The sequence below is a fragment of the Vicia villosa genome, linkage group LG1 (assembly GCF_029867415.1).
Source record: "Vicia villosa cultivar HV-30 ecotype Madison, WI linkage group LG1, Vvil1.0, whole genome shotgun sequence".
Lineage (NCBI taxonomy): Eukaryota > Viridiplantae > Streptophyta > Magnoliopsida > Fabales > Fabaceae > Vicia > Vicia villosa.
Genome location: NC_081180.1, coordinates 113018314 through 113040792, shown reverse-complemented (window position 1 = coordinate 113040792; position 22479 = coordinate 113018314). Strand labels below are relative to the sequence as shown.

Sequence of the window (22479 nt, the reverse complement as noted above, 5' to 3'; positions counted from 1 at the left end):
GAGAATTTATCTGTATGCAGTTGTTATTCTGGAAAAAAAATTGTCTTGAGTTCTTATGGTGCATTTTGAAGGCTTTTGTAGCAAGATATTCATGTGAAGATGTTATGTTCATCTGATTCATTGAAGCTTTGATATAGTAAATACTTTGCCTGATTCTTCATCTGAGGCTTATCTCACCTGATACTTGATATTGTGCTTGCTTGGTTTTGTTAATCCAAAGGATGGGAACTCTACATTGACTTCTTTATGTCAAGTGTTAGCTTCCTAATTGGTTAGATTGTTCTTGTCCTTAGCTTTTATTTTATGCTTTAGGATAGTCCTTTCATCTTCTCCCATCTTCTTGAATTTTCAAAACTTCTCCCTCTTTTTCAAAATCTTATGTTTGCAAACTCTTTTAAAACTCTTTGATAAAACTTTCTTAAAAAAATCTTTAGCCCTTTGTGGCTTTATTTTAAAACCCCTTTTTTTTTAAAGTTTAGACATGAAAGATTATTATGGTGGAGATGTGATTCCCAAATATCTTAATATTGATTGATATGATTGATTCTTTTCCACTTGAAAGAGTTAGTGGCATACTCGTTGATTTAACTCAAGTTGGAGCCCTTCTTTCATTTGTGATGCAAAGAATCTATTTGTTCTCATGTTCAAGAATAATTGGCTTAGTTTTTTCTCCTATGATGACAAAGTGTTTATCCTATTTTAAACAAAACCTTTTGTTTCCATTTTAAGTGGAACTACAGTTGCTCTGAATTCTCCATTGTACTCAGGAGGTATGTAGGCACAAGATGTTATGTCTTGCCGAGCATAATTTTAAAACCAAACAAAAACTCTCTTTTGCACACATCTCTTTTTTAACACAAATTTACAAAAAGGTTCATGTGGAGGACTAGAGATGTGAGGGGTGCTAATACATTCCCCTTGCATAATTAACCCCCGTACCTAAGATATCTGCTTTGTTTTTATTAGTTTTGATTTAAAAACTTTTTGAGTTTTATTTCGCTCTTTTCCCTTTTCCTTTGGAAACAACAAAGCATGGTGGCAACTTTCACTAAAATAATGAGTTAAGTCAATCCAATGGCTTTGATCCAATTTTTCCATGCTACAGAAAATTAGCGACTTCTTAGTGCGGAGACTATTTGGGTGTAGATCTGGTTTAGTTGTTACGCTATACTACACTTAGGTGAGTTCCTCTTGAGAATATTATCGGTTGGCAAGTAATTGTTTAAACCGATAATATCCGAAAGATGGAATGTAGACCCTGGGAACTTTGTTAGAACCCGTTCTACAAGTATAAAAACACCTTAGTACACACATTGTGGTTGGTTAGACCCATGGATCCATACTCGTTACGTCGAACCTTTGAACCTTGATTGTGACCTTGTGTGTGATCTTGATAGTGGTTGTGGCATTCATGCATCCATGCATTCATGAAAAGTAAAAAGGAGATCTTTTCCATTTGAGTTTCAAGGAACTGAGAATTTCTATTTGCAAACTTCACAGATTTATAGACTATGGAATCTGGAAGAAGGAATACCCACAAGTACAGCTTCAAGGATGCTTATCTAGAAGAACTAAGAAAGCTAGTAACTTTGATGACTAATGTTGAAAACACTGGTAAGCGTCATGGAAGACTTCTTTATATTCTATCTACTAGAGTTGAAGTGGGACTTCTTAATACTTTAGTTCAGTTCTATGATCCAGTTTATCGATGTTTTACATTTCCTGATTACCAGTTGGTACCCACCTTAGAGGAGTATGCTCACCTGGTAGGAATTCATGTTTCCAATAAAATTCGATTTTGTGGTTTGGAGGAGATTTCTAAGCTTCAAGTGATCGCTAGCGCTCTTCATTTGAAGAAATCTGATATAGATAATAATTTCATCACCAAAGAATGCATCAGGGGGATTATTGTTGAGTTCTTGATAAAGAAGGCTACTTACTTTGCTAGTGCTGGTAGTATGACTGCTTTTGAGGATATTCTGGCTTTACTTATTTATGGCATGGTTCTATTCCCTAACATTGACAACTTTGTTGATGTTAACGTTATTCGGATTTTCTTGCTTGGTAACCCTGTTCCAACTCCGTTAGGTGATATTTATCATTCCATTCACTTTAGGACTGATAAACATAAGGGGACTATTGTATGCTGCGCACTTTTGTTGTATAGGTGGTTTATTTCTCACCTTCGTCATACTCCTGCTTTTGGGACAACAAAGGGTGTTTGAGATGGTCTCAAGGGATTATGTCTCTAACTAGCACTGATATTGTGTGGTATTCTCACGTTTTCTTCTATACTAAGATTGTTGATAGTTGTGGAGAGTTCTCTAATGTGTCTCTTCTTGGTACAAAAGGAGGAATCAACTACAACCATGTTTTAGCCAAACGTCAGATGGGGTATCCTTTGAATGAAAAACCTGGTAATCTCTTGGTAAAAGGATTCTTTTTCATAAATGGGAAGGAGGAGCAAGGATTGAAGAGTAGGATTGTGCATGCATGGCACAACATCCATAGGAAAGGTAGCGAAGAACTTGGAAAGAAAAATTGTTGGATCTAACTCATCCCTACAAAACCGACTTATAAAATTGAAGATTGTCCCCATTTATAAGCACAACACATACCATATCTCTAGACAATGTAGGACTAAATTCACCCGCTTCAAACCTAACACAATAAAGATGTTGGGGACTGCATTGAAGGAAAGTCAAAGTGCCGCAATTAAGGCAACTAAGGGCGGACCGTAGTTAAGGCGGAAATTCCAACACCCCCCTCATGCTTGGACCTCAATAAACCCAAAGCGTGGACGATGCGAAAAACCCAACAATAAATCTAAGATAGGCTCTAATATCATCTAAAAATTTGAGTTGTGTTTAACCCATTCTTACAAAACGGACTTGTAAGGTGAGAATTGCCTCCACTTATAAATAAAACACAAACCATATCTCTAAGCAATGTGGGACTAAATTGACCCCTTCAAACCCAACACAATGAAGTTGTTGGGGACTGCAATGAAGACAAACCAAAATGCCACAATTAAGGCGACTAAGACCAGACCGTCCTCAACCTCCTTTGATATTGAATTAGCTCACCTAGTTATATCCAAGATCAAGTGGTCAATCTTTTGAAAGCAATGCCTCATATTTTGCTTTATTTTTAATTTCCATGAAGCCAGAATACTACATTTGAAACTCATCTCATCATGAAATGATCCAAATGTCACAAAAAATTATTCAAAGGATAAAAAAATCAATATATTTCTTTTATAATACAATATACATACTAAACAACTATATCCCTCACTATATCATCCCTATGTTTAGGGGTACAAGATGCCAACATCTTTGCTATTTTACCCAAGTCACATTCCCTTGTAATATCCACAAAATATGCACCCATAACAGGCGAAATAATAATTTAAAAGTATAAATAGAAAAACCATTCAGGCTACTTGCAAACTAGTTGGGAATTCGATCATCTGCAACTAGAAAAATAATCCGATACAAAATATGCATTCTGCAACAATTACAGATATTTGAACAACATTTGGTGGGGGAGATGAGAAACCCCCAAAGGCTGTATTTTTCATCATGTCATATATACGCTAGGGAACCACGGTCAAGGTCAGGCTGTGGTCGACCACGAGTAGGAGTTGGTGGCCTCTGAATATTAAGCTCCTATATAAGAACAAACAAAATATAAGTCTATATACATTTTGCCACTCAGCAAATGTATTTTTTCAGTTATTGTAAAAGATGGTACAGAGAAGCGAGCTTACCTGCATCCATGTCTCATCCATGACACGCTCAGGAGATGACTCTGGTGACTGAAGAGGAGGTGGTATAGGGTGAATTAATTTTGGAACCACAACCAAACCCCTGCCAACAACCAGTATAGCTCCCGCATTGTTTGCAGTTCCTAAATAACACACCCAAAGTAAGATTGAAATGCTACCGCATGCAAAAGAGAATGATGATGAGAAACCGTGCTTACCACAATAGTTAGTTGCAGAAAAAAGAGTGATTAATTGTCCCTGGGCAAATCGCTCAAAACCATCCATGACACACTCATGGGCCCTTATGATGAGCTGTAATTTATTTTTCTTACAGAATTCAGTGACACGGTCAGGCTGCATAAAATAAGAAAATTAACCGGTCAAATTTGCATTTAAATAGCAAGAACGAAAAGGCATGTGTGCACATATGAACTTTGAATTTCATTCAGAAACAACTATGGATATTTGTATGTAAAATTTTGTATTAATTGTACATTTGAACTTCTATGCCCTAATTCTTAGATCATGTAGAGGCGACCAAAAAATTTCAATTGATTTTTTTAACTTTTTCCTTTTTGGTTCACAAGTTTTATTTATATCACTATATAAAACTGTGGGTGGGCGTGAAGAGGAGGATGAGAAGGATTAGTGGACCTTTTCAAATAACTAAGAGCCTAAATCATTTGAGAGAACTTGCCTAATAGCATGAAAGGCTCATTTTTACAATGAGTGATAGCGTACTTACCCCAAAAGTGACAAGCCCTGGTCCTCTAGCATTTGGTCTCAAACCCTCCACACTATCATTTTCTGTGGGATCAGACCTTCAAATGTACAGATGGTATAAGACAAAAGGAAAGCCAACATAGCATAGCTAAAAAGAAAAAAAGAAGAAAGAAGAAAGAAGAAATGAGGATACCATAAAAGATCCATTAAAATAATAGATCCTGCATCCATTGTTATGGGCCTTTCAATCTTCTCTATCTGTTCTACTGAATTGATAGATCTTCCAATGCCACCATGCATACATATAATTTTCTTTTCAATAAGAGCAGCGAGTGGGAGATGGTTAAAAAGTTGATTGAATCTTGTCCACGCCCATATGCCGTCATTTTCACCCTACAAGCACCTAGTTAGTTGCAGAATTAAATCTAAAAACCCAATTAAAACAAATATGTCTTCGCCTTTACCATTCGTTCAATGCACTCTATACGAAACCCAAATAATGCATTTATGTCAGCAGCTTCATGATTTCCACGTATCAAGTGAACATTGTCGGGATATTCAATCTGGACAATCACAAAACACCAGTAAAAGTCAATTATAACGATAATGAAGGCCAAATACAAAAGTACCTGGCATCTTTTTATAGCTAAAAGTGTCTTGCCTTAAGAGCAAGTAGCAAGGTAATGGTTTCCAAGCTGTGCTGTCCTCGATCAACATAATCTCCTAAAAATAGGTAGTCAATATACCTGAAACATAAAATATTTCACTTATAACAAAAATGATAATTTTAAGTAGCATTAGCAGGAGAATAATGCATTCAACAAATTCTCACTTAACATTAACTAGAAAAAATGTGTTATTTATACAAAACAAACTGAAACAAACCAGGCTGCATGTTGATTGTCTTATGAGCAACTTATTTTAACTTATCTACTGACATAGCACTTGTTAGATGGTAGCTTATGAAAATAGGAGGTTGTGATATGTCCATAAGATGTTTACATTTTATTTCAATAAGCTCTCCATTAATAGGAAAACAATATAATCATATTTTCTCTTTGATTATATAAATAGTTTATGCGTAAGCGTTAATCCAATCAACAATTAATTAAGTTGTTTTCCAAATTCACCTCAAGGGATGAATTAAACTATTGTGTTAAGAAACAAACTGCACATATTAACTTAACCCACAACATCACCCTGCATGTTTTACTGCAAATCACAATAAATTACAAGTAAACATTTCTACAAATGGTTTTTGAATGGGAACATTTTTCGACATGTTGCAGAGTGCAGATGCAACAAACCATTCGGAAGAAGTGCCTGTTGAAATCCACATTTCAAAGGAAAGGAATATTTTTAGAGCCAATCAAATAGTGTTTAACTGTATTTTAAAGGTTGAAAATGAAACCCTGTTACTAAGTGCACAATAACATCCACCAGGGCCTCAAGTGTATCTATCGTAAAACTTCTTGATGTATCTATGAGATGTACCAACAAATACTCTTAACAAGAATCTGATGATCTGCTTTCTAAGGAGTTGTTAATTGAAAAAAAGATGGATGGTTGACATTTTACAATATGATAGTCTAAGACTAGAATGTTCAATCTAAATTCTAATTGACGCACAGGAATAAAAATCCATGATTAGATAGTGTGACAGAAATAGAGAAGGGCTGATTAGTACTATAAGCTATTTTGGCACAAGGAATGTTAATCTACCCATGTATACATGTAACAGACTTACGTGATGTCTCCTGCGGTTGAAGGAAATCCATATTCATCAAATAGCCTCATCAAATCGCCAAACTGACCATGAAGATCACCAAATACTTTGACAGGAGCTTTCAGCTGAAGAACAGTTGGTTCATGCATAAATATTTGCTCAGCAGCATAGCAAAGCTCACCCACTTCATAAGAATCCAAGAAGAACCGCCTATTTACAGGTGCTTTCCAGTTGCGAGGCCTGAGCAAATTTGAAATTATCTGGCAAGAAGAGAATGACAATAAGTAATCATCGAATATACCAATATGATACGATAATTAAATGGGTAGACGAGTGAAGGTCAGACAATATAAAGGAAGAAGAATATGCATCAGATAATGCTTGCCTTTTTATGTAAACCCTGAGGGGATTTCTGCCTGGTGAACTTTTTTGTAGGATACGGGGAATCACTGTTCACGGGAAGCATGCGTCTGCTTTCATTTTCAAATTGATCGAGTGACAATTGTCTCACCATTCCACCAAGGCTGCCTATAGCCTCTTTAGCAACTACAACCTGCAATAAAATTATATTAATTTGTATCCTTCAGAGAATTTCCATCAGTTATAAGGATTCCAAGCACATACAGCTCTAGGATGAAGGTGAACATCTCCCTCTGTGTCGCTTCCATCTGCAACTGTGTCTGCAGCATGCGAGTTGCCATCTGACACAGATGTTTCATCGGCAGGATTACTTGATATGGCTTGCACAGATTGCCAGACAGCACTAGCTGCCTCAGCTTCAGCAGCTGATGCCTCCCTCAGTTTCTCCAGAGAATATTTGTCCAAGCTGGTAAAATCAACACATCAAATTGTCATAAAATTTAAATAGTCCGTGCACAAGAATGATAAGCTAGAAGTGTCGAGCTTCTAAAAAAGAAAAAAAAAATAACATACCCTGGGCCACCAAATGATGGGGTTTCTGGTCCACCATCCGAACTTGGTGTTTCTCCGTTATAATTTAAGTTAGACTGATTAAGTTTGGGACTATCAAAAGGTGAACCTGATGGCGAATTTTCAGCCACTAAGAAATCACCCAGTAGTGTATCTGCATAGGTTAACATGGTGTCATCATAATTGGTGAACAGAGAAAACAAATTAGAAATATCAATGTCTACCAGTTTAAGAAGAATGAAAATATCAATTTATCATGACATCTCCAGTCCAGAATAAAAATTAGAAAACAAAACCTTCTAATTCCTTCAACAGGCCTTCTAATTCCTGCTAGCAACTGTTAGAATGTAACAAATTCCTCTAAGTGTAGTGTATCACTAAATTTCCATTACCAGCAACTTTATCCGGTTTTTTCCACTGTTTCCGTCACTCAAATCCATTCTCTATGACCCATTTCCTCAACAGCTGTCTCCCACTAGTTTTATTCACCTACCATATCATGGCTATTAGGCTCAGGTCTAACTCATCTTTACAAAACCGGCTTGTAAGGTGGGGTATCAAACTTTATGAACTCATTTAAGACCTTATCTTTATCCCATGTGGGATTTGAATTTTTTTCAAATACACCTCCCACACAACACTATTGGGGTTGATGCATAGATATAACCAGTTATGGATGGCCTGTATCGATATGCTTAGATACCATATTAGATTTTTCTATTGGGTCTAACTCATTCTTACAAAATCGGCTTATAAGTTGAGGGGTGTGACTCTTGATAAATTCATTTCAGGCTTTGACTTTATCCTATGTGGGACTTCGAATTTTTCTCAATAATAGTCATTCCAGGAAACAAGTGTGTTGGATTTTCATCACATTGACAGTACACTCCAATGGATATAAATGTCATAATATTGGGTTAGGAGGAGCCACTAAAAAGATCCTAGCTGATACAGATGTCTTGAGTCTTACTACAAATACAACAACAACTACAAAACCTTATTGCATTAAGTGGGGTTGGCGACATGGATCAAATTCCGCCTTCTATCCAAGACCATGTTTTTATCCAGTTCGTTAATCTCGAGATCTTTCTTAATAGTTTCTTTTATGGTTTTTCTATAGTTGTTTGACTCCTCTTCATCTGATCCACCCACCTTACAACAGAATCTAAAGGTATTCTCTCTACATGTCCGAACCACCTAAGTCTACTTTCCACCGTCTTTTCTACTATAGGTGTTACCCCGAAACTCTCTAATATTGTGATTTCTAATCTTATCATGTCTAGTCTTCTCTCTACAATTACACTATTACTTTTTTAAAAGGGTACCAAATCATTTTTGAGTGTGACATATGATAACCTATTTGGTGATGGCTCGCCGTCAGAGATATAATAGGTAAACAAATTTTCTTGCTATGATATGGAAATTAATAGATGTATGATTGGACACGGAAATGAAAACGAACAGGACACGTCTGCCTCAATTTAATTTAAACAAAAGACATAACTTGACATGGGGATCCTGTTTAATTCTTGCCAGGAGGGTACACAGAACTAGAGTCCCATGCAGCTGCCAATAAACCAATCAATGCTAATGGATTTAATAAAAAGTACAAAATCAGTACATTGATATGACAGACTGGCAGACGGCATTTATCTCATGTAATGCACAAAAGAGTTATTTTACTATTATCAGCCTAACTGTTTTTGTAATAATGTCTTGCATTTATTTGGCTTTCAAGAAGGGAAAGAAAAAAAAAAACCTTATTCCCTTATTACTATCGTTACAATTTCATCACTAATAATGCAAGTACTCACCTCCTCTAAGACCACCATGGATATAGACTCGAACACCAACAGCTGCTGCTGCATGGCGACAACGTCGCATGAGCTCCAAAGAAGGGTCATAATCATGACCTTTGTTTGAACGTGATGAGGATACAATGCCATTTCGATCCAACCAAACCCCAGCAGCAGTGTCCAATACTGTATAAATAAATAATAGTCACGAACGCACACACGCGTAGAGGAAATAAATAAGATGGCGTGGCAAGAAAAGCAGACAATAAAAAAAATTGGTAATGTATTGTAAACACAAGTTACCTGCAACGGATGGTTCACCTTCCACAGCTCGCCCACCCCTAAGAACACCTCCTGTAACATGTAACCGTGCACCAACAAAAACCTGATAGAATGAATTACATATTCAATCAAAAAACCATCTTCAAAGGTATTATAGAAAACATATCACAATATCAAGATTATAGCTTAAAATAAGGTGATAGCTCGATGCAAGAGGCAAAGAGCTTTGCATTGTAACCACAAAGGCTGGAATTCAAATCTTCTCAGGAACAGTTGTAAAATGGTTGATATTGTCACTTTAACTAATGATAATTTCCCCATCCCAATATTTTAAAAATAAAAGAGTGTCAAATATGATCTCTTTAGAGTAGTTTCAATATTACTAATATTTCATGATTTGTCTACTATACCATTTAAAAACGAATGACTAAATTAGCCAAGATCAATTCACATCATTATAAAATTAAAACCCTCACCAGTTTTAAGCTAGAAATCTTGCTTTCGTTTAACAACTAGAACTTAGCTAGAACTTGTTGTGGGAAATAGCATTAAATAAGAAACATAGAAATCCACTGAAATATTTTTAGAATTTCAGATTGTCTCTCTCTCATACATGAAGAAGATTGAAGATAGAACAAGAAAACTATATTGAGAATTCACCTGTTGAAGAGAGAAATAGTACAATAAATAGTATAGGAGCAATATAGTAATATTTTTAACATAATACTTCTTTCCCAAATTCAAATTTAGGTTGACCCTTACTATCTCTCTATTGTCTCCTTTAGTCCTATTTAATGTTTATAATAATGATTAGCCTGCTAGATGAAAGTGAGATAAATGCCTTAAAATCTTTAATTTGTAAAGGAGCGCCAAGGTTGTCAACCTTAAGAGTCAATGTAATTTCATGGAGCTTTTGTAGGCCCGACTCTTTGCGAGTTTACGTGATTTAATATATATATAGCATCATATTGCCATAAATGTAATATGATACATAAATAACCAAAACATGAGTTCTTAAGACGAAAACATTTAAAAGCAAGTGGTAAATAAAATTTCCCAATTATACACAAAACTTGAAACATAGATTTGATATAAGAATGGATTTGTTTTATGCAGGGAAGACACCGTTTTATTTGCGCAAAGAAGGCATTGGGAAAGCACCAAGCAGTAGGAGCAAGGACAAGGAAGAAAGGTAGGCACAGGGATAAGTTTGTGCAGTGCAGCGGTGCTTCAAAAGTGAACTGGAATATTGGGTAGCCAAATAGTTAATGTTTGCTAGAGGCCGCCGCACAATCACCAGAAAGCAGTGAACAACTGAGTGAGTCTTCACTCGTAGGGTGGGGAAACCAATGTTATCAAGACCAATTCCTACCTTGGATCGGAAGGGAGATAGCAAAATCATAAGAAATGTAGGAACATGACGCAAGTTCCTACCAAAATGAAAAAAACATACTAATATTTAAACAAGCATTTACAAATAGTTGATTTTAAGAAACTAGAAAATTAATATTTTATTTTTGATTTTATTAAAAAAAAATTACTTATTAATTATGGCTATGGAATATTTGAAATTAATCCATCATTATTTGCTTAATCTAATATTGGGCCTTCATGGATAGCTCGGCACTCGGCCCAAACCAATTTTAAGCAAAATACTAAACAGATAATTAGAAAATAAACAGAAAAAACTACAAAAGGGCCCTTTCAGCTTCAGAATAGGGCTTGCTGACAGCATGATAAGATTGAGGCCGATGATAAAAACATCAGAGTGGAGAATGGAGACAGTGTGACGGTGATGTAGATCGGCTGCAGCAGCCGCACGATTTAGCTGGAACCATACCAACATACGGCACTACAGAGGGCAGTTAGAGGAGAAAGAAGCATGGGGATGCAGATGCTTCGCGGCAGCAACCGGGCCCCCGATCTAGAAATGACTTTTTTGGGGATTGCAAGAGATTCCACAATCTCAGCCAATTTAAAATGTGATTTTGCATGCAATCCAACCCGAACAAGGGAGGAAAGATTATAAGATCATGGATCTGACAATTCAGATCACAATCTTGACAACAAAGGTGGGAATGATCGCAAGGAAGTATCGAGAGGTAACCAAAATGAGAAGACTTTTGGTGAAAGTTGAAAAGCCGTCATTTAGCGTGTTTTTAGGCGTGATTTTTTCTTTCTATAGAACTTGCTCACTCAAGCATAAACTCACAGTTTTGTTTGGGTCTGAGCGAGTGCACAAGAGTTCGACAGAGTTTACATAACAAGGAGATTGTATGATGCTATTCAACTTGATTTTCGTACCTGGAACTCAAAACCCATAAATGAAAACCTGGAAGAGTAAACAAACTAACTCGCCAGTTTGCCAACCATGGTGTGTGTACGAAAGGTAGCTTAAAGTGGGTAATTATCTAAATAAAAGTGAGGCCACATAGTGAAAGCTGATGTTTTAAACCATTAGATGGAAATAAAATTAGTTATTACTATTGACATATGTGATTTTATTACAAAAGTTAAAGGAGTTTAATCTTGACATCTATGCCATGCATGTATGAATGGTAAAAAATTAAGAACCAAATCACGTCGTTTTTTTAAGAAATAACTTAGAGAGATACTGAATCCTAGTGACGAAAAAAATATAATAAGAAATTTACTGTTGAAATCTCCCACTTACCGATGCATGTTGGTACCTGGGTGAGGGGGAAACTCCAGGTGCAAGAGTCCATTCCCACTGGCCATTCCTATGCATGAGCAGTCCATAGGCGTCTGCTAGTGGCTGCGGGGAAAAAATACAATAAATGCTATAATATTTCATCAAATGCAAGATTCAGAACGATATGACATCACAGAGTATTCTTTTCTTCTTCAACAAAATTACTTACTACTCAGCATACTACAATTTAATTAAAATGGGTGCTATAATCTAAGCATGAAATATTATCACAACGTTTTATCTAAAAGCAGCAGAATATGATTATCTAAATAAAAGAGTATGATAAGACATACAGTTCCAGAGGAGTCTCTTCCACCGCAGAGTAAAAACATTCCATCTGAGCGGGCACTAGCAGTTGCATACCTATAAATTGAGGTAGAATAGTGTAAAATTCTGATATACTTATATAATTGAAAAGTGAAGACAGTTAAGGATTCACTTGCCAAAAGGCTAGACAGACTTACATTCTAGCAGAAGGCCTGTCACCCTCTGGGTTCAGCTTCTGCCACGCATAAGGCTTTTGAGCCGTATCCAAAGTCCAAGCATCAGATACAACTCGTTTCCCTATCACATAAATAAAAACAAAATAAACTATCTGTCATACATATATCACAAGACAACATAATATTTCTGTACAATAGGGTACTAAGACATGCATTTTATAACCAGACAAATCACAAAAAATATGTAGCATATGGCTATACAAAGAAAACAACTTCGACAAATTCCTACTTATTGAATAGTGTTTATTTAAAAAATAATAATATTGTATCAAAATGAAATGCCAGTATTGTGTAATATTGTAATAGCACAGGAGTAAGAAAAAGTCAAACTACAAACACCAAATTGTTAAAGGATTGAGTTATGAGTTATGACTTTCTATAATCTTCCCCCAAATTTCAATCATGTATTGCTTAACCATTTAACCTACTCATTAATTATTGTTCCATGAAAGCAAGCCTTGGCGCAACGGTGAGGTTGTAACCTTGTGACCTGGAGGTCAAACGTTCGAATCCTGAAACCGCCTCTCCACTTGGCGGGGGTACGCATGCATACATTTATGCTCCCCATATCCCACTTGGCTAGACCCTTGTGAAGTAGGCCATAATAATTATAGTTTCGTCTAGAAAGTCCAACATATATCTAGTCTTCGCAACAACTTGTGGCCTTTTGTATAACCGTTTGGATCCAATTGTGCATGTTCCAAGGAGTGTTGTCAACAGGGGATGGTGGTCCATAGCGGAGAGCCAAAGTCCCCCATACCGACCACTTTGCAGCGCCACTATAGCGGATTATGATAGAAAAACCTGCAATATCGGCTGATATTTACCATTGGAGAGCCCAAAAACGGCCACGCCACAGCGGATATTTGATAACATTGGTTCCAAGACAACAAGTGTAAAAGTAAAAATTGATTTGTGTGTGGTTAATCGTACGTTTGAGATATCTTGTGCGATAATCAAACATGCATTTAATCATTTACCACGGTTTCATTAATAAAAGGCGGGAAAAAAAATCAGTCCAGAATTTCTCTCACCATCATTTCCGCTAACGGTAACAAGATATCTCTGAGCAACCAAGTCCATTACATGGCCATAGCGAGGCCCCGGTCCCTGCCCTTGTACAACGACTCTACAATTAAAATAATTGTAATATTGAATAACGCCACGGTTTTATCAAAATTCTACAAAGTAGGAAAAAGAAAACCTAGTTCAGTTACAAGCAAACTCACCTGTGCCATTTGTATTTATCATTGGTCAAGTCAAGCACGTATAGATCATCGGTCGAATGTCCGGCAGGACCTATCCCACCCTAACAAATCAGAACCAATCAAACAGATATGTTAAGTCATAACACCTTATCAAAACAAATCAAACAAATAAAAGAGAATCTTGGCATAATTAAACCCCACAATCACCTGAAAAACAACCATGGTGCCAACTGTGGCTGCAGCATGAGCCGCACGAGGAGAAGGCGGGTCTCCGGCAGGTTTAATCCTAAACACCATAACAGCAAACAGCCAAACACATTTACTTAAGCAGCAATCCAATCAATCAACCAATCAATCAACATCAATCTAGATTTTACAACAGCCAAAAATGAATTTAACATGAACTGAATTTGAATCAAAATCAACCAACCTAGTCCATTTTTTCGTCTCAACGTCATACGAATGAACCGAATTCGTAACTCCAGCTAATCCTACAATACAAAATCAAATAGAAAAGAATCACGTCTCAAGCAACAATCAAGATCAAAACCAAAAAAAACAGAAACAAAGACAGAAGATTATTACTAATGCCAGGAGCAGAAGTGGATCCTCCTTCAATGGCAGTTGCACCACCAAACAGAATCAAGCGCGGACCATGCGTCTTAGTAGCAGCAACAGCGGTAAGAGTATGGCCACAACGAGGACCAGGAGCATCTTCATCAGTATCCCAAAAACTTTCTATAGGTTTATAAGTTGGAGCAGGATGTAGCCACGGTTTCGAACCCATCATTCACAAGAAATCAGATAAAGGAAAACAAAGAAGAACCCTAGGTTCAGCAATGGTGGTGGGCCCGGAGTATCTCCGGACCCGCTATATCTTACCGTAAAAAATATATAAGATAGATCAGAAAAAGAAAAAGAAGTAAGTAGAGAAATTCTTGATGTTGAATTGTAGAGAATTGGTAGACAAGAGAGTATATGGAGTAAAGGAGTAAAGGAGAAGAGGTTATTTTTGTTTTGGTGTCGGAATTAAGATGATAGAGATTGAGGATTGAGGAGTTATATTATTAAAGAGTAATAGAGTATTAAGAAAGAAAGCACCAAGTTTAATTTATGTGAATTGAATTGAACAAAAGAAAGTGGGAATAGAAAAGAAAGAAAAAAAGGGAACCTAGCTTTTAGCCACCATTTTTCCGATGGCCCGCGCGAGTCAAAACCACTGTTACAGGTTGTCATAAAATGCAAAAATCACTTGCTAGTTACAAATACGAAACAACTGTCAAATAGTATACTGCCACGTAATAATATACTTAGTTTTGTATTTGCGTGTTTTTTTCTTTCCGTTTTGGTTTTGTCTTGAAAAAGACTTCACCTCGTAGTTTTCTTAACCGGGTCAAGTTCATGTGATCAATGATAAGCAAAGGTGTATAGTGTGTTTAACTGGGATGGGATACTCATTTGATTCATGTTTTTGTAACTGATTGGTATTAGAAAATAAGTGGAGGTTGTTGCGTTGGGTCCATATTTAGACAGTATCTAAGATGCTGTGACCTTGGAATGATTGTTGTCTACTGTTTATTATACATAAATTTTATTTTATTTTAAAAACTTGGAAATGGTGTATTGAAAAAAAAAATCTTGAGGTCATTACATTAGATCAATTTTATAATATATTTAAAATTTAACTATCGACTTGATTTAATCAAATATACTTAAATTTTATAATTCTCTTTTATATAAATTATGTTGTATGTTAGTTATATCCATACACATGAAATAACATGATAAAATCGAGATAGCATTGTTTTATCTCACGATACCAAACACATGATCAAGTCATGTAAACTATATTGTTGGTGCAATGTGAAATATTTGAAAAAACAATTAAAATATTAATATTTAATTTTTTTAAAAAAATTAAATCAAAAGGTGGCTATACCTTTTAATGATATATTTTTTAAAAAATTAAATCAAAAGGTAATTATACCTTTTAAGGATATACTTTAAAAAATATTAAATATAAAGTATTTATAAATATAAAGTATATAAAAATTAAATTTATATAGACATTTATGTCTTAAAGATATGAGATCTTTTAAAAAATATAAGAGTATTTTAAACAATTAAGTTAAGGAGTAAAGGAGAAGTTTTTGAAAAATCATGTAGTAAAAGGTGAAGAGAAAGAAAAGAATATGCTTTGACAAAACAAAAATAAAAACAAAATAAATAAATAAATCAAGTATTAAAGTATACAAATATAAGAAAGTAACCAAAAAGAAAGTGTTCTAAAGTAGAAATAAAAGAAAAGATACTTTTTGAAAAACAAAAAGTAATATATAAAAAAATTTTGGTCTCTTATTTTTAGGCTTTTTGAATATAAGGAGAAATCAATATTTTATGTAGCTTAGCTTCTTTACAACCAAAAGAAAGACTTTAGTAATTATTTATGGTGTAATATTTTTTTGAACGATACAAAAAATGTGATGTAAAGAAGTTTGACCAAATTGCATATATAAAATAGAAATTAACCATTTAAAAAAAAAGGACATGTGAGTTGGAGAAAAAAATAAAATTTTAACAAATTAAATGTAAAATTTTAAAAATAAATATAAAATATGAAATAATTTAGTTATTTTTAAATTGAACAATAATCATATAGATTTAAGTGTATTAAATAATCTTACGGGAGAAAAAATATTTAAAAATAAGAATTTTGTCTCTTAAATTAAAATATCGATTGAATAAATTAAAATAGATATAATGTTGATAGTGACCCGTGAAATAAAAAAATTATCTAAATTAAAAAATAAATTATAGTATCTTGCAATTGATTTTTCATAGAGAGTAAATTGCTATCACAATATTATATTTTAGGAGAAGTCATTAATATGTTTCACCTTCAAAAATATGTATGCATTTTTATTAGGAGGTGCAGTAAACAAATCAAGACAATTCACAGTCAATTACCAGTTGATAGATTAGGAACTTTTTTTATGAGAATCTTTATATCAATATTTTGACACTAAATTATAAAAATAGTTCTTTAGAATAAGGATACAGCAAAATCAATTACCAATATGTAACACATACAAAGTTATCCAATAATGCACGCTCCTTCATATATAGACATATAGTATTCAAACAAAATAGTAATCAATAAAAAAAAATATGTGTAACATGAATAAAAAGTGGGGATACTTCTTAACATTACGTACATATGGAAGGGGAAAGACTGAGGAGTTCAAAAAGAGAAGAGAGAAAAAAGTTATAGTAAAATGGGAAAAGAGGAAAAAATAAAATTGGACCAATAAGAAACAAACAATTGGCATTTGGTTAATGAAAACTTCAAAAAGTGATATGTTATTTTGTTAGTTACGAAATTGCTCTTTTATTTGTGTAAATAGTTTTTTAGCAAATGGCATATTAGTCAGATTGGTCAATCTCTTATATATGATAGATAGTAGATGATTGATAATGCATTTTGTGGTACTGTTTAAGATGACATGTAAAATGTTTCTATAGTTTATGCATTGTCCAACAATTAGGGAAACACTCACCTTTTTTAGAGATGCTCAACAAGAATATGATTTTAATGAGTAATTACCAATTGATCTAGATATGTTTTAAAATCTTATTTTGGTAACGAAATTTTTTCATCTTTATGCTATGGTTTGATGATAATCATAATGTTGATTATGAACTTCCATTGTAAAGAAAATCATGTCATAAAATGATATTTTTTTCAAAAGTTATTGATCAAAGTCATCTAACTTCTCACGAAACATGCATTTTGATTTTTTTTTTATTAACCATTTGAATGGATTTTGTTTTAGGGAAACTATAAGTGCCAAAAATACATTAAATATGTGGTATTTATTAACTTATTTTACAAGAAATCAATGGAAAATTTTTTGAATTATCAATAAAAAGTGATAAAACGTCTGTTTCGGCAATGTAACTACTTATTACTTAAAAGCATGTAATATGGATTAAGAAATTACCAAAGCAACACAAAGACTAAGCCAAAGTACTTTCCTAACATACAAAGGTTTGTTAAGCCAATAACATAGGCACGTTTAGCGAACAAGGGTTCCAACCTCGCTAAGCCAAGAACACTGGCGTTCTTAGCGAGTAAGGGTGGATCATGAATTTAGGACTAAGTTACTTCAAGGTGAAGGAAGGGTTTGGTGGCTAAGCGAGTGTGGAGGGTGCACTTAGCGAGCTAAAGAAACAAGGGAAGTTGCAAGTGAGTTGACAATACATAGCCCGAAAGAAAGTATGTGTGTTAAGTGAGCTTAGACGGTGTGCTTAACAATCCTACCATTTCAAACTCTATAAGTAAGGGTGTCAAGTAGTTCATTTGAGATATACCGGTATATTGGAGGTACTTCATAGGGAAATTAGGTTCTCACCATAAATCACAAATGAAGATAATAAGAAAGGAAGATTAAGGGAAAAAGCTTTGTTCGAGGAATCGTCAACATATGTTGTTCAACTTCTTTCTTATAGAGCTTAATTGTAAAGTTACGACGAGTAAGTGTAACTAATTTTCTCTTTTGTTGGGATTAGACGCAGTTGTCAAATTATTTATGTTTTCATACCGACCATGGTGTTCTATGTAGTTCTTCTTAAGTTTTAATATTGATGGATTTTTCATTTTTAATGCTTGTCTTGGATTAGCTACCTTAAATATTTTTTCATAGTATGATTTGATATTCGAAAGGTAATATTCATTACTAGATCAAAGTCTTTCATATATTAGATGCTAAAGTCTATACATATATTTAAGTTCAATATTTGTTTTAACTATTGAAAATTAATGTTGGTGTATTGGTTAATAGGCTGAGAGATCGTCTATTAGGTAGGTAGTATGAGAGTTCTTTCACTTAATTATTTCATAATTGTAATATGACTAGATTTCTATTTGTTTTAGGGTTATGATTAGATAATAAAAGTTTGTGAAGTCAAGCTTCGCCAACATTGTGTTTTGATGAAAACAACTTTAATCTCTCAAGAACATGTGCATATATCAAAGGTTGAACAAAAGCATCATAAGTCAAAGCTATGGAATCAAGTTTTGTATCTCAAGAAATATTGTCAAAGATGAACTTGGACCTCTTTGGAGCTTGATCATCAATTTTAGATACAAGTTGCAATTCCATTATATGTTATACTACAGTGCTCATAAATATTATGCCAATTTCATCTTAATGCATAACTTGTGTTAAACATCATGTCATTTGCATTCAAACTATTTTTTCAATTTTTCAAGTGAACCAATCGATTGACACATGTACCCAATCAATTGTTTCAAACATTATATTTTTGGTAAATTATGGCATTTGAACCCGTCGTAACAACACATTAAAACCGACACAATTCGCACCAGTTACACAAACGAAAAAGTTTCCTTGTTTTTGAAAAAGTATCAAGTGTAGTTGGTTACACCTTTTGGTTAACCGATTACACGCTCGAAAAATTCAAATTTTCACAACACACTTCAGCTCTAACCGGTTAAGATGATGTGTTAACCGGTTACCACTGAAGCAGTGACACTTTTTGGCTAAAAATTGGATTCTAACGAATTTCAAATTCCATCCATCAATCATTGTATTATACTCTTTCATACTGGTATAATGCATGTATAAATACTCTATGTTTCAGATTTTGAAAACCCACCTCTTTCAATTCAAACTCATTTTCTCTCAGATTTTAAACAAGTGATTTGTTTCATACACCTTAGTGTGAAACTTACTACATTAAATTTTATTGCATCTCTGAAAGTTTCATCACTATAATTCTGAGCATTTGTGTAACATATTGTGAACTGTTTACTTGGAAAGGAAGATCAATTCTAGCAATTGATAAACATCTTACATTCAAACTTCTTACATCCCTGAAACTTCTTATTGAAACTTCTTATCAAACTTCTTATTATATGGTAATGGTGCTAGGCCTAGGTCAATGTTCATTCTTTGGCTTGCATGTCAAGATAGACTTGCAACTAAAGATCCACTACATAGATTTGGTATGATAGACAATGATATGTGTTTATTTTGTAACAAAATGGAGAATCAGAATCACTTGATGTTTGATTGTGATGAGCTGAAGCAGGTGCAAATTTATGTCTGCAACTGGCTGAACATACGCCTAAAGCTTGGGAGGAGAAATTATAATAGATAATTCATGCTAGCAAAGGAAGAGTAAACGGGCCTATGTTCTCAAGGTAGCTTTTACAAAGACTGTGTATGAATGTTTGAGATATAGGAATGAGAAGATATATGATCAAAATGTAAACAATACAAATATAGGTCAAATCATCATAGATATAGTTACGCATAAAATATGGATAAAACCTAAGATTCAAGAGCATGTTGCTCGCCTAATGATAAATTAGGTTTTGTTAGTTGTTTTAGTTTGGTGGGCTGGATCCTTGGATCGCCTTGTACTTGATTGTTTTTGGTTATATCATATATTATTTCCAAAAAGAGTGCTTAAACTGAAGAGTTTAAAGAGAATAAAGATAAAAATGCCATTGTTATACTTTTTTTTTTGTATTATGATGTGTGAATTAGTCTTCTTGATGTTCAAAGATTTTGTGACATTTGACACCGGTGTAGGGGTGGAGAGAATTTTTTTAGTGGAATTTTTCTACTTAGGCCAATGTGGCTGAATCTTTGTTGGCGGACAGATTAATTACACTCAATTTCAAAATTGGCCAAATTACATTTATCTACTTAGGTATTCCTATTAGTGGTATTCTCTGATATCTTTCTTTTTGGCATTCTATGGTGGAGTGAATCAAGTATAAGCTTTATAGATGGAAAAGTACAAATTTATTAAAAAAATTCTATGGGGTGGGAGTGAGATCAATAGGAAAACTCATGAGATTAAATGGGAGAAAGTTTATCTCAGGTTAATGAAGGCTTAGAGATGCGGAGGGTAAGAGAGTTTATCTACTCTTTGTTAGGGAACTGATGGTGAAGAATTGTTCATAATTTAAATTTTTATGTGCCAAATATGGGATGAAGAGTGGTAGAATTTTGAGTGGAGGGAAATGTCATAGTGGTGAAAGGATGTGATTGGAGTTAGAGAAATGGTGGTATTGAATCGTAGCAATTGGTTTGATTATAATATTAGGATAACCAATGGTGATGGAAAAAAATATATTATTTTGGAAGGATATTTAGTTGTCATGCGATACTATTTGTGACAAGTTGTGCAACTAAAATGAAATAATAGTGTTTAGATTTAAGACGTTGTCATATGGACATATATTTGATAGAGTAAAAAAAATTGTTTGGAGGTGGTTGAAATTAATTTTAGATGGTTTGGTTGTAATACTCCTTATTAAAACAATGTTGTTATTTAACAAAATTAACTTAAACGAAGCTTTAAATAATCAAATATATAAATAATTGACAATGTAAACAATTACACTAACAATATTTTTTTTAAATAAAAAACAAATAAGCTCTTTCAAAAAAACTTGTAAAAAAAATATTTTAATATTTAATATTTTAATATATTTTTATTTATTCATTTAAATAACTATTTTGAACTTCTAAATAGACTCCTCTTCTTGTCCATTTTAATATAAAAATAATGGTCCACTATCTAGTTTTTAGTTTGGTAACATCATTAGTTAATATATAAAAATGTGTTTAATAAACAAATTTATTTTATTTGCTTATAATGTTTTTTTGAAATATTATTTTTAATAAATTTTATATTATACACATGTTTTTGCACCTCCGTGAGAGAAATTATGTTGTATATTAGTTATATTCACACACATGAAACAATATGATAAAATCGAGATAACAAACATTGTTAATCAGCGTTATTTTATCTCAAGATACCAACACATGAGATGTTGTTGGTGCAATATCAAATATTTTAAAAAATAATTAAAAACTAATATTCTATTTTTTTAAATGATTTTTTTTAAATCAAAAGGTGGCTATACCTTTTAATAATATATGTTAAAAAATATTAAATAAAAAATATTAAGAATTATAATTTATATAAAAATTAAATAAATATAGACATTATGTCTTAAAGATAGGAGTAAACGAAAAGTTTTAGAAAAAAAGTAATAAAAGGTGAAGAGAAAGAAAAGAATATGATTTGACAAAACAAAATAAAAACTAAATAAATAAATAAATCAAATGTTAAAGGATATAAATACAAGAAAGTCGCCAAAAAGAAAGTGTTGTAGAGTAGAAATAAAAGAAAGGATACTTTTTGAAAAACAAAAGTAATATATCAACAAAAAATTTGCTCTCTTATTTTTAAGCTTTTTGAATCAAAGGAAAAACTAATATTTTATGTAGCTCAACTACGTTACAACCAAAAGAATTATTTTAGTGATTCATGACTCAAAATGTATTTTGTGGTATTGCTTAAGATTACATGTAAAATGTTTCTATAGTTTATGCATTGTTCAACAATGAGGGAAACACTAACCTTTTTGAGAGATGATTAATAAGAATATGATTCTAATGAGTAGTTAACTATTGATCTAGACATGTTTTCAAATCTTATATCGGTAAAGAAAATTTTCCATCTTCATGTTATGGTTTGGTGATAATTATAATGTTGATTATGAACTTCCATTGTAAAGAGAATCATGCCACAAAATGATGCTTTTTCAAAAGTTATTGATCAAAGTCATTTAACTTCTTACGAACATGCATTTTGAATTTTTTCTGAACCATTTGAATGAATTTTGTTTTAGGGAAAACAGAAGAATAAGTTAGGGAGAATCGATAAGTTCCAAATATACATTAATTATGTAGGTACTTATTAACTTATTTTACAAAAAAT

General features: G+C 33.4%; 2 protein-coding genes across 2 annotated transcripts; one reads left to right on the top strand and one right to left on the bottom strand.

Annotated features, from left to right (window-relative positions):
* Positions 1-1511: 1511 nt before the first annotated feature.
* Positions 1512-2225, top strand: LOC131651912 (uncharacterized). The gene has a single exon (XM_058921640.1). It carries the CDS (start codon positions 1512-1514, stop codon positions 2223-2225), a length of 714 nt encoding a protein of 237 aa, XP_058777623.1.
* A 998-nt stretch (positions 2226-3223) lies between these two features.
* Positions 3224-14861, bottom strand: LOC131643899 (serine/threonine-protein phosphatase BSL1-like). Its single transcript, XM_058914253.1, has 21 exons — positions 14236-14861; positions 14081-14141; positions 13858-13936; positions 13672-13751; positions 13477-13571; positions 12404-12503; positions 12233-12302; positions 11901-12002; positions 9248-9329; positions 8963-9130; positions 7152-7302; positions 6843-7044; positions 6604-6771; positions 6240-6478; positions 5154-5238; positions 4957-5055; positions 4686-4885; positions 4515-4590; positions 3988-4123; positions 3773-3912; positions 3224-3671 (listed from the first exon to the last, which is right to left on the bottom strand). Exons 1-21 carry the CDS (start codon positions 14438-14440, stop codon positions 3588-3590), a joined length of 2622 nt encoding a protein of 873 aa, XP_058770236.1. The 5' UTR covers positions 14441-14861; the 3' UTR covers positions 3224-3587.
* Between the last annotated feature and the right edge of the window lie 7618 nt (positions 14862-22479).